The 12,694-nt window shown below is 45.9% G+C and overlaps 1 protein-coding gene across 1 annotated transcript in view; it reads left to right on the top strand.

Annotated features, from left to right (window-relative positions):
- ITPR2 (inositol 1,4,5-trisphosphate receptor type 2) overlaps nt 1-8,875 on the top strand; it is a 244,006-nt gene extending 235,131 nt beyond the window's left edge. Inside the window, exons 56-57 of the mRNA XM_053942273.1 lie at nt 4,539-4,700; nt 5,937-8,875. Of these exons, the coding sequence (XP_053798248.1) occupies nt 4,539-4,700; nt 5,937-6,023 (249 nt within the window). The 3' untranslated portion in view covers nt 6,024-8,875. The remainder of the gene's footprint in view (nt 1-4,538; nt 4,701-5,936) is intronic.
- Nucleotides 8,876-12,694: the final 3,819 nt, after the last annotated feature.

Here is a 12,694-nt window from a genome sequence, read left to right as displayed (position 1 = left end):
CAGAGGTCTGGCCCTGGGGGAGCTGTGCCTGCGGCTGGAGCCCCGCCAGCCGAGGGGGAGGACGGAGGGAGCGAGCGCGCTGGATCACCTCACCAAATGTCTGCTCTACTCGTGTGCAGTCTCTCTGGCCTGCAGCCTTTTGGCTCGCCCCACCTGCCTTTTTTCCCTTTTTTTTCCCTTTCCCCCAGCTGAACTGGCAGAGAGGAGGTTGCAGCTCCTTTCTGTCCCTGCAGCTTTCCTGTCTGGCTGACGCTGTGCCCTGGACACAGATGTCTGCTTAAATATGGATCCTGTGAGGCACAAGTTACACTTGCAGGAAGAGTGTGGAGCAGGAAGATGCTGTGATCTGTAGGTGGGCTGTGAATTGCTGCCGTCCTGTGCAAGAATGAAATAACAATATGGAATAACAATAACAACATACTGCCTTGAACAGTGGTTGTTTAAAAAGAAGATTTCGCTACATTTTCACAATTAATTATTTATCCAAGCAGCTACTTCCTTTAAAAGCATCCCGTCCACATAGCTCACCCTCTGTGAGCTCATTAATGCTCAAGCTGTGTCACCTCAGGCTAACCTGATGGCTGTTGATTGAGTCCCGTGACAGCTGTTTGCAGAGGTTTGCCCTGCTCCCTGCCAGCAGCCTGCCTTCCTCCTCCAAATTGCCTCTCCATTCCAGGCAGGGTTCAAATTTCTGAGTGAACACTATCCTGGGCAAAATGGTTGGATTTCTAAGAGTAATAGGTAAGGCATGACAGATAACATCCTGCACGCCCCCAGGAGTGCTCCTGCATGTTACAGCTTGAAGGTGTTGGTCAAGGTGAGCCCTGCACCAAGCACAGAAACATTTAAGTCCCAGAACAAATGTTTGGGGGTGTACAAACATGTTAATGACCTCCAGTTAATTGGCAAGCAATTACCTTGAAGTAAAAATAGCTTTCCCATTGCTGAGCAGTCACAAGAGTGTGTGTCCCCCTATGAACACCAAAATTTTTGGCCAAGGAGCCTTCTCCAACTTGCCTTCTGGATCCTGGCAGGTCTGTGATCAAAAGTTTGTTGTCCTCAGCACCAACTGCTGTTCATTTGTGGTAGAGACTCAGCAAACAGAGCTGTCTGCCAAAGCTAATTTTCATGCTGCCCTTTAATAAAGTTCTGCAGTTCATAATACAATGAAAGAGTAAGATCATATTGACTGGCAAAAGCGTGCGGTTCAGCAAGGGAAAGTACCTGCTGTATGCACTATAAAGGAACTATCAGTGAAAGCTAGCTAAGTATTTTTAACCTAAAGACAGCTTGGCAGGCTATAATGTGTCTCCTACCGAATTTCGAATCTTTCTGATCCTTTGCATGAGAAAAATACACAGCTGGACTGATTTCATCAGATGTGTATTGCAGCTGAGAACCAAGAGGCCTGCACCTAACACAGCTCTTGGGACTCCTAAGTGGGACCTGTGGGCAGATGTTTGACTTGCTGCCTCTCTGCCACCTACAAAAGTCAGCAGCATCTTCTCATGAAGTCTCCAGTCCATGCAAACCATTAGCTTCTCTTAGAACTTGGATCAAGTTCTTGCTTGATTCTCCAGAATACTTTGGGGGAAAAAAGGCCCAGATTTTCCTGATATGTAACCAAACCACACCTGGGTTTCATTCCTGGAAGAGATAGTCACAGCATTTCTAGGAAGGCAATAACTGGGCACACGTGAATGAGCGGAGTCTGTTGCTGAAGTCCTGTGACTCTGGGGCTTGTGGTGGCTGAGATGAGCTGGCACGTGGTGCAGGGTGGTTCCAGCTGCAGAGGCACATCTGCTCCATGTGCTCCACAGCATCATGTGGCAGCGGGTGAGGTGCTTGCTGCTTGTGCCATCCCTGTCTCCAGCTGCTCCTGGCCATCCCTCTCTCCAGGCAGTGTAACGTCATGTCAAAGAGAAGGGAAGCAGGTGACACTGGGAGCCTCAGGACAGCCAGGGTGTCTGGCACTTGCACAGATTCCTCTGGATGCTGCAATGTGGTGCACGGTCAGTCCACAAAAATCTTTCCAAAGCAGACGGAGGTCTCTGCCTTGTGTCTTGGAGGAGTGAGGGAGTGGCAGATGGAAAAAAACAAAACTAGCAAAATGCATTTCACAATCCTGGCAGCAGTACTCAGCAAACAGAGGAGCCACAATGATGGAGTCTCAGATTGCTCTCCCTGTGCAGCCTGGCTTTAGGAACTTTGGCGTTGTTGTGAGGCTTGAAAGGGCTCCTGTTCCCTCCACTGGCTTCTATGGCCTTGCATTTGGTATCTTCAGGTGTTTCAAGCAGGAGGAGCTGTAATGAGTGCAGATACCAGAGCTTTCCAGGAAACATTCAAGTACAAGTGCAGCTCTGTGCACTGTAGCTGCCTTGAATTAAAGTTCTGTGCCTGTAGTGGCAGACAAATTTGCTGGCAAACATTTTGTAAAAAAAAAAAAATAGAAAAGAAAAAGGCATCAATCCAGAAAGGCACTGTGCACAAACTAAGCTTAGTATAAATGAGTACACCTGTGCTCGACACCAGGCACGTGATGAATGCTCTGCTACATCCTAGCCAAAATAAATTTAAAATAAATATCAGCGTGTACTGGTGGAAGATGAATGCTGGTCTTGTAAGCAGGACTGCATGTGGCAGAAATAGGATCCTCCCACTCCACGTGTCAGCTGGGGATATCCACAGGGAGGGTCATGTGCTCTCCTCTCGAGCTCACCAGCAGAGCTGGTGAAAACAGGTTTTGATTTGAATGAGTTATGACCCATTGAAAATGGCATCATGTGTAACCACAGTAAATTGTCATAATGAGATCACGAGGCTCGAGAAGTGAGTGGCGAGCAAAGAGGCCGCGCTCCACTGGCGCCCACGGCTGCCAGCCTGGGGCTGCAAAATGCAACCCGGGGACACGCTCCTGCTCCCTGGGCATCTTTGGTGATTTAGTGACATGACCAGGGGTTGCACAGCCAGACAAAAACTCATTGGAAGTTTTGAGTTAAAAATAAGAAAAAAGCTAAAATTCATGCAGCTTTGCATTTAGTCTTTATCCAGAGTAACAGTGGACAAACACAAGTACTGTTAGTGCTGCCATGCTCACTCAGGCTTAGCCTGGTTGTTTCTAAATCATGCTGCTGTAGGAGGGGAGGGTTTAGTGTTCAGGACAGAGCACTACAGAGATGAAAGGAAATCCTCCTGGAAGCACAATAAAGCCTTGGTGTATCCCAGGCTCACAGCTCTGCTGGACCAGCCCTCCTGGACCCTGCTCAGGCATGGCTGCCCTTGGGCTGCCCAGCTGTAAATGCTGCAGAATCATCACTGCCTTCTCTACTTTCATAGGAAAAATAGAGGCAAAGTCTAAGACTATGATCAGTTTGATGGACTTAAAACTTTACCAAATACCTGGATAACACAAGTAGCAGAGCTTCTGCCTTCCAGGTGTCTTGTAGGTGGACTATTGGAAAGAGCTCCTTTCCATTCCTCCCGACACAGTGCTATTTGTGTGGGGCCATTCACAGCTCAGGGGACTGGAAGGACCACACTCATTCTGCTTCTCTTCTCAAGTTATCAAGTGCACATGGCCCGCTGCCCGTGAGGCACAGGGGAGAGGTGTGCGCGCTGCCCACTGCAGGACCTGCTCTGTTTCCTTGGTCTCAGGGAAAAGCAGGTTGATCTCCACGTGGCTGCCACTCCTCCTTGTCTTCCACCCTTCTGTCTCCTCTGTCTGTTAAGCTCTGCACACAAATATCTGTGCCCTTGAGCCATGGAGACAATTCAGGCTCGTGTGGATATGCAGCACTTTCCTGACTCATGTTGTCTGTTTACAGTGGTTTGGTCATGGCTGAATTCATAGCCTGAGTCCATGGATAAAGAAACACCCAGCTCAGTGCTGTTCCACGCAGTGCAGGTTAGCCCTTGGCGCCGGTGTTGTGCTTGCATTTATCCAAGATGCACAGTCTGAACTGCACATTGAAGCCCAAGCTGTTCCCAGGACCCCACATCTCCTGTTATGGGCACCTGGATCCAGGTCCTTCTGCTCTTCCAATAGAAGTGCTTGAGGCTGGTCTGGAAGGCTCTTGTCTTGTTTTCCTGGTGTTGCCTTGCTGACATTGCTGCAAGGGCAGCCGAAATAGATGGAGACCAGCCAAGCTGAAGAGACAGAGAAATGTGTCCCTGCATACACTTAAGAGCAAAGCATGGGAGCACTGAGGCTTTCCTTTCCTGGTGTACCAGAGGAGTCTTCCCAGTGGGGGCATTTCTGCCTGCCAGAGCCACAGGTGAATGTGCCAACACTGCCCACACTGCAGCACAGGTGCAGCTGCGGGGAACTCAGATTTTCCAGTTGGTACCTTCTCTGTAGCTAATGAGAACCAAGAATAAAACTGCTCGTTTGAAATACTTCCTGAATTTACTGCTTAAGCTCACTTGCTGTGTGTCATCCACTGAGCAGAAGTCCTTCTGAGCTTTCATTATCTAGTCTCAGCTTAGTAGCCCTGCATAAACCCCTACTAACACACCTTATTTTTCTGATACCCATGTAGGAGAAGAATTTGGACTGGTTCCCTCGGATGAGAGCCATGTCTTTGTTTAGCAATGAAGGCGACAGTGAGCAAAATGAAATCAGGAACCTGCAGGAGAGGCTAGAGTCAACCATGAGCCTTGTAAAACAGCTTTCCAGTCAGCTGGCTGAGCTCAAGGAACAGGTAAGTGCCCTGTGTGGGCAGCAAAGTGAGCATGTGTGGGTGAAGGCGCTGCCTTCCATCAAGTTGCAGTGAGGACAGCATTACAAAAGAGACATTTGTCTCAGGAAGGTTTTATCTTTCCCTCCAGCAAGCTTTCTGGGTAGATACACTGATAAGGGTTTGGAGTGAAATTGTACTCTGTTAGCAACAGCAGAGATCAGGTAAGGAGAAAACTCTGAGGGGGAATTAGTCATGCAATGCTCCTGGTGAGTGTGCAAGGACAGAGAGGAAAGTGCAGAAGGGATGAGGGGCTGCATAACCCGGCAGGGAAAGCAATGTAGTGTCAGGAATAGCTGCATACAGATTGGAGCCTGGAGGGAAAAAAGCCTTCTGTGTCCAGCCCTTGGGTTTTTCCCCCACTGAGAACATCAACAGTGCCCTTGTGAAAACAATTAGCAGAGCCTGTTGCTTTGCTTGTGTCACCCTTGTGCTGGTGCCCCTCCTGCAGCTCCCTCTGCTCTCCCATATGGAGCACAAGCTCCTGGCTCCTCTTAAAGCCCCCCCTTAGAGTCCTGCTTCTGCCCACATTGCCTGCCTGGTGTGTTTGCTCTCCCTTCAGGATTAAAAGGCCAGCTCCTTTTTTTGCTACAGGTGCTGGTCACCTCTGCTTTGCTCATTACAGTTTCAGAAAAGCATCTGTATGAGTTCTTTATGGGAAGCCTTTCAGTGGCATCAATAGAGTTATCTAATTACTCCCCTTCAAAACCCTCCTTAAAACTTTTCCCTGTGAAAAAACCAACAAAGGTTTAGGCTGGATGTGCTGCGATCATTGCTCATTGTGCTTACCCACAACATCCTGGTGGGCTTTTTTTCATCCCCCTCTGGCCGAATCTGTTCTCTCCTGGCTTAAATTTAAACTCTGTGTGGCCGGGGCCATCTTTTAGTTCCGTGATTCTACAGCACCAAGTGCAAACGCTGACCCTCTGCAGGGCTACACAACACAATAGCAGCACAAATAATACTCTGTAAGACCTGCCGGGGGATAAGAATAATGTAAAAATGAGAATAAAATGTCCACACTTTGCAGGAAACAGATCTCCCACTTCAAAGACATCCCTTACTTGTAATTTTCTATGCTGAAGAAAAGAATTCCACTCCCTGTTGTTTTGCTTATATGTATCTTGCTCTGTGACTGCTAAATAATAGTAAAAAAAAAAAAAATCTCAACTTGTCTCTCTCTCTGCCTTTCCACCTTAGATGACAGAACAAAGGAAGAATAAGCAGAGGCTGGGCTTTCTTGGATCAAACACACCCCATGTGAATCATCACATGCCACCACCCTGATACCACGGGGAGAAGCTGTGACTAGCCTTTCATCAGTATTCCTGCTTTATTATAGAATAAAAAACTGAGATTGAGAGGAGTGAACAGTGCCTATTGTTACAAAGTTAAAAACAACCAAGTGCCAAGATGTTAAGTGGTTTAGCTCTGGGAACAATTTGTAGCTGTTTTTCATGGTTGAGAGGGACCACAACCTAGAATGTGAGCGATACAAGGGAGCTCGTTTGTATTCCCTGCCTGGCCCGGCTGGGCTGCGCTCGGCTCTGGCTCCAGGGCTGGCTAGGACAGAGGCTGGGACAGAGGCTGGGACAGCACTTGGCCACATCCTGGGAGCCCCTTTCTCCCTGGAGCGCCAGGAGAAGCGAGCTGAGCAGAAGAAGGAGAGGTGTTTATTGAGGCAAGCACGACAGTCTGGCTTAGAATCAGTAGATCGTCTCTGGCTCACTTGCCAAATAGCAACATTAGTCATATTTACTTGGCATTTACTATTTTTTAATTACTGAAAATATGTCAGTCCATAAGCGGTGATGTTGCTTCAAGTAACTTCTACTAGGAGGGAAAGGGGAGAAGCCTTAAAAGACTGGGGGAAGAAAAAAAAAAAGGAAAAAAATAGAAAAAGTTGCAAAGAGAAACATTAACGCTTTTGAATTTTAGCTGTCACCATGCAATTTCTTATTTATAACATGGAGCACAATGGATCTACAGCTGTGGGAATGTTATGCACATAATACTGACAACATAACTGGAAGTGATTTCTTTCTCCTGGCTTCAGATGTTCTCGATTAATGTGGCCATGAGGTTTCACATACTGAGGAGTAAAACTGTGTTTTAAATTCAAGTTCCAATGGAGGATTCAGGGGGAAAAAATTATACCTGTAGTTTGAAGCATGTATGGGATTTTATTTAAAAAAAAAAAAAAGCTTAGAAATGTCTTTCTGTACAGAACTGTAATGCTATGATTACCTTCCATAAACTCACCTTTAGCAAGAGTTGACTTCAGTAAATAAACACCATATTCTGCCAGCTTTCCTCTGAGCTAAAGATCATGGGTTGATGATTCTGCTTGCCCTTCCCACTTCCAGGGGTTTGCAGGGAAGCCTGGTGGGGAACAGGGGGGCAACATCAGAGAAGCTCCTTCCAGCTCTCAGCCCTACAAAAGGCAGCATCTAAGTCACCAGTGCAGGTTTCTGCTCTATCCTGTATTTCTTGGGATGGCTTGAAATCAAAGTTACAGAGTTTCCACAGAGCCCTAGGGGACTCTTGTCTTTTAGGAAAAAAATTGAGGGGCACAAATGGAAGTTGTGTCCTCAGTTCGCTTTCATTTTCAGTGGGTTTTGGTTACCAGATTGTCTCACATTTGAAAATGCACCTCTTGTTACATGGAGTCACTTTTTAAACCAAAATATTTTTGCAATGATTTGCCCCTGTAAAATTTTCATTTTGTTATAAAAGCTATTTTGATTGAAAGAAAAAAATATTATTGATGTAAATATTTTCCAGTTTCTTCCTGGAGAAATGCTGTTATCCTGGTTAAGGCACGATTCAAACCAACAGGCCTAGAGTAAAGGGAAGGAAGGGATATTTCACTCTCTTTATCCCAAATTCAAACCAGTTCTTGAAGCTACTTTTTTTCTTATTTTTTGAGGCAGTGATGTGGCTGAGATAAAAGTAATATATTTTAGCAATATATTTATATCTTCTACCACTAAAACATCTCCTGTTGGCTTCAATTGTGTCCTTCAAAAATAGTGTAGAAATCAGAGGTTTGTGTATTTTACTGGAAGAAAATCTTTTTCTGCTGGCCTCAGTCCAGAGGGCACCCTGGCTGTGAGAGGTGATGGCCAAAGGAATTGCCCTCAAACACAAAGTCAGCAGTAAGTTGGTAGAGATTCAGACCCTGTAGCTGTATTAATTCAAATGAGTTCATACAGTTAATCAGATCTACTCACAGCTTCTGTTGCAACAGCAATTTCCTCTTTCTCACAAGTGTATTTCTAAAACACAAAGCACAGTTCAATTATAAGATAAGTTAAACTCTCATTATTTATTGGGGGTGTGTGGTTGGCTAATACTGGAATGGGTTGGCACTTTTCTTGTTTACACTCAGAAAAAGCAGCTGCACATCAGGGGAGGCTTCTGCTGCTGGAGCTGGAAGCACTTGAGGCTGGATGGGTTTGTGTCCTGAGCTCAGGGCTGCAGGTGGGTGCTGCTGGTACTCCGTCTCACACCCCAGAGCACATCCCCTCCAGCTCAGGAGCCCAGCTCCTGCTCTTCAGAAGGGAGAGTTACAGCATCAAAATCAGAGAACAGGTGCTGGTTCACCTTGGCCACAGTGCCTTTCTGCTTTTCATAGCTTCCCAGAGAGACCATTGTAATCAGTAACAGTAGGTGATGCTACTTGCACAGACTGTAAATATATGTCACTGAGAACTTCGACATCTTTGCTGTTTCTGTCAAAACTTAGGCCCTGCCCTGCTCTCATCCATGTGAGCAATGTGTACACTCACACGTGGTAAGGCAAACAGGAGGCTCCTTGTGTGGATAATGGCTGTAGAGCCAGGCCCCAAGACTTAAAGATTGTGAAATATCCCCATGAATGAGTCTATAACAAAAATCATTGTTTTATACATATATTTATGTGTATATCTTTGTTTAATGCAGCTGGGGCAACCTCTTCCTAGGCAAGTATCATTTACCATACCTATTTATATGAAATTATTGCAATGGAGTTAAAACATCTAAGAGCTTTTAATGCCTTAGAGACATTTATAAAAAGTTCCTTGACAGTTAAAATCTACTTAAGTAAACGTGTCCATTGCTGCTGAATGTAACTTTTAATAAAGTGTGTCATTTTATATACGTCTGTCTCATTCTTGGTGCTAAGGCTGGGGGGAAATGTGTGTTCTGGTTTGGGAAGAGCAGGGTGGGTGGGGGACCAGGCTGTGGGTGTGCACCCATTCCTTCAGCCCTGAATTGATGGAGGCTGAATGCAGCAAGGAAAGCAAGAATTTGTTTTATTCCAGGCACAGATTGCTCTGTCCAGGATGATGGATCCAGGCATACCGCTTTTCCCGGAGGCTGGGTGGCAGCTGGGTGTAGGATTTGCTGGAGTGCTCTTGGGTGAGGCCAGGGGAGCCCTGGGTGAAGGTGGGCAGAGGCAGTGATGGGGATGGGTCGGGTGTTACCAGGTGGGGATGAGCAGGCTTATGGCAAACAGCCTCATGGATTCTGCTGCTGCCTGGTCGTTTCCAGCCTTTATGATTCCACTATATACTATGATGCAGGTTTTTCTGTGTGAGATTATTTTGCACATTTTTGTCCTCTTTTTTTTTTTTTTAAATTTTTTTTTTTATTTTTTTTTATACGCTTTTAGTGTAACTCTTTCAGGTAGCACATTGAGAGAGACCAAGGGCTTTCCCCACTCCTCTGGGTGAAAGAATTGAGAAAGACAAACTGTGTCTCTCAACTGGGACAACTTGGGCTAAGGAAATCTGTGGTCTTGTGGAAAAAAAGGAAGAGCCCTCCCTACAAACCTGTGGTCAGTAAACTACACCATACAAGTGCTTTTTTTCCTTTTTCACAGCTTTGTTTTTTACAAATAGTCAATATTAATGAGGAAAAGAATAAGTCCTCTTCTTAGCAAGAGAAAGCCTGATAATTAATTAGTAAGCAAAATCCTATTAAATAGAGCATGCTGTTTCTCCTGTGCACTTGTTCCACCAAATTCCTGAGATTTTGAGTAGAATTAACTTTCTTTTCTATTCTCTGGTATGATTTTAAGGCCAAATAGAAAGGAACTAGTTTACTACTAGGTTTGTTAGATGGTTTTGCAAAAAGGATATCCTAAGAGAAAACGGGGTTTCACACAGCAAGCTTTCAACCTAAGATTACAGTCATACTTAAAAAGCCCCCAAACCAGCATTAAGCTTCTAAGCCCAAAGGGGAGCAGTTTCACATGCAGGACTGAGAACCTAATGCCAAGGCTTTTCTTTTTCAAAATGTTTGCCCCCAAGGCACATTCTAATTCAAGAGGTGTTTCAGGGAGTAAACCTCTCCCTGGGCACTGGCTCAGCTGTTCTGGCCTGTAAGTGAATTCTGCTCCTTGCTTTCCACCATTGCTGCTGCTGCTGCTCCTGTGACAAAAGCAACTGCAGGCCAGGATGTTTTCTTTGGAAAGCACGTGCTTATTTTCTGGGGAAGGCTGCCAAGTTTATTTTTGAGGGGAGAAAGCTGAGATTTAAGGCTGCTAACCTCTCTGCTGCCCCGGGATACCCACAGGAGCACGACGCCTACTTGCAGGTGCCTGTGCTGAGCATCCTGAATTTGCACAAAATCATTCAAAATGCCTCTAAAGGAACTCGGGCTGTGGGGGTTTGAAATGTGCAGTGATGTATTGCTACCATAAGCTCACACTTGCCCACTCTATTTATATGCTGCACCTTTTCAGGCTGAAGCAGGACGCTGCAAGGCAGAAGACAAGCAGCCTTTCTAACTTTGCTATTTCCACGTTTTTCTCTTGCTGCAAACAGCCAAGAGTTAACTTTCTTTTTGTACTTAAAGTTTCCTCCTCCATGTCTCCACCTTTGTCTGCTGCCACTCAGGTAAGGTGAGACCTGGGCATGTCCTGGACCACGGGGTTTACTGATTAACCAAAGAAATAAGCTAAAATGTGTAGGAGCATGGTGTTCTTAAGACTTAATAATTCTGTTTAAATGTTGTAGATCGTCAACATCCAATATGTGACTCAATGGAAGCAGGAGGTTTTCCTAGCAGCCCCTCTTGTGGTAAATCATTGCACAGTCTCCATCCCCTGATGGAGCAGCCATGTGGCCTTTGCCAAGGCAATGCACACCCATGTGCAAGGCTGTGGGGTCAGCCCAGCCATTGCTTTGTGTGGGCCCTGTCACCATTCAGATTTCATCCAGATGGCAAGAGCAGTGTGGAGATCCAGTTACAGCCCAAAGGCTCCAATTCCCTTTATATGTTACTCCCTTCTGGCCCCCAAAATCTGCCACATTTATAGATTTTGTTCCAAATAACACTGAGCTGCCACAAAAACTGCAGATTTTGGGCACATCCTCAGTGTTTCCTGTAATGGCCTTCAACTGGGATATGTCAATCTGAGTTTCATAATCCTCTCCTAGGAGCACTTGCTCCCTTACCAAAGATACAAGGATATTTTTCCTTGCTTCTTCTTCCCTGCCTTGCCAGCATTACAGGATGAAACAGCCGGGACCTATCTCAACTCAGTCCCTGCTGTAGAGACCCACAGTTGTGTTCAGCAGAGCACAGGAGAACCTTGAAACAGGGTTTAAAAAATCCATTTTCAGTCATGAGTCTGTGTTGGAGGATAGAAGTTGGCTCAGAGTCTATATTATTTTTTTCCAAGTCAACTTTTGCTGGCTTTGAGGTTGGTTCCAGCCCATTTGCAGCCCACTGGGGAGCAGCAGCTTTGTCTGGCACAAAAGCTCCCACCGCAAACTGATAAAGCCAGCAGAATTCCTGGTGCTCCCAAAAACCCCTCCCAGCCCTTCATCTGTCTGTTCTTGGAGCTGAGGGTGTTTGTGCTGTGTGTGATGCGTGTGGTTTGTGCACACACAGCCCAGTCTGAGGGTATTTGGGAACACTGGAACAGGAATGGGGATGGGTTGGCTGCGGCCCTAAACAAGCAAAGCTGATGTGAACGCTGCCCCCTCCCATGGGAAATGCAAATCCTGCTGCCTATGGCAGGGCTTTGCCACTGATGGAGGAGTCAGGAGAGGAGATTTTGGTCCCTGGAGCTATTATGGCTCTTCCTGTGCAGGTGTAAACATCTGTCCAGGTTCCTGGTTGTCAGCTGGGATGTGGGAAGATGCTAGCAGGGTATTGTGCACCTGGCCCCATACTGTGAGAGTTGTAAATGTGATGTGTTACAGTGCAGGGAAAGAAAGGGAAGGAAGAAATTTCAAGGGAAGGTCTCAAGAGTACAAGAAAATGTTGTCAGGGATGGTGATTTTACTGGTGCGATTTACTAAAAGTTTGCTTTTGAATTACTGTGAAGTAGTGTTACCAGAAGCTGGCTGACCATGTCTTTGTCAATCTTGAGTGTCTTTTCAGAAGAGAGGATTCACTGGTCCACTGAAATCTCTATTGCTCGGGGTCCTCGCTCTGTGAAATCTGGGGTTTTTTTGCAAGTTTGTCCACAGCACCTCACTTGGGATGAGTGCTCTCTTACATGGCTAGCACAAATCTAAATAAATACAGAAATATAAACTGAGCTGGAAATTTACTGAATACAAGCTGTCTTGCAAAATTGCCTGTGTTTCCTGGCTCTGGATGGAATGGAAATACCACAAAACTCACTTCTCTCATAGTAATGTGATACTTCTGCTTCCGGGCTCAGCCCAAAGCAGGACATGGAAGCGTGTTCAAAAGAGGAAAAAGAAAAGCAAAAGCAAATGATAATCATGCTCATTTCTAACATGGCAAAATCAAACTCTTAATTAGAGTGCTCGAAGTGGCCACTGTGATAATCTACTCAAATGTCTTGTGTATGGCTTGTCTTGTGCAGGGCTTAGAGTTTTATCCATCTGCTCCTCTGTGGCACAGAGCTGGAAATGGGAGCAAACCTGGCTTGGAAGTCTCCATGGGCAGAAGACATGCCCATGGTCTCCATGGCAGAAGACCATCTGCCA

Source organism: Vidua chalybeata, chromosome 5, assembly GCF_026979565.1.
Source record: "Vidua chalybeata isolate OUT-0048 chromosome 5, bVidCha1 merged haplotype, whole genome shotgun sequence".
NCBI lineage: Eukaryota > Metazoa > Chordata > Aves > Passeriformes > Viduidae > Vidua > Vidua chalybeata.
Note: the sequence above shows the minus strand (reverse complement) of the source record. Positions and strands in the feature narration are given on the sequence as shown.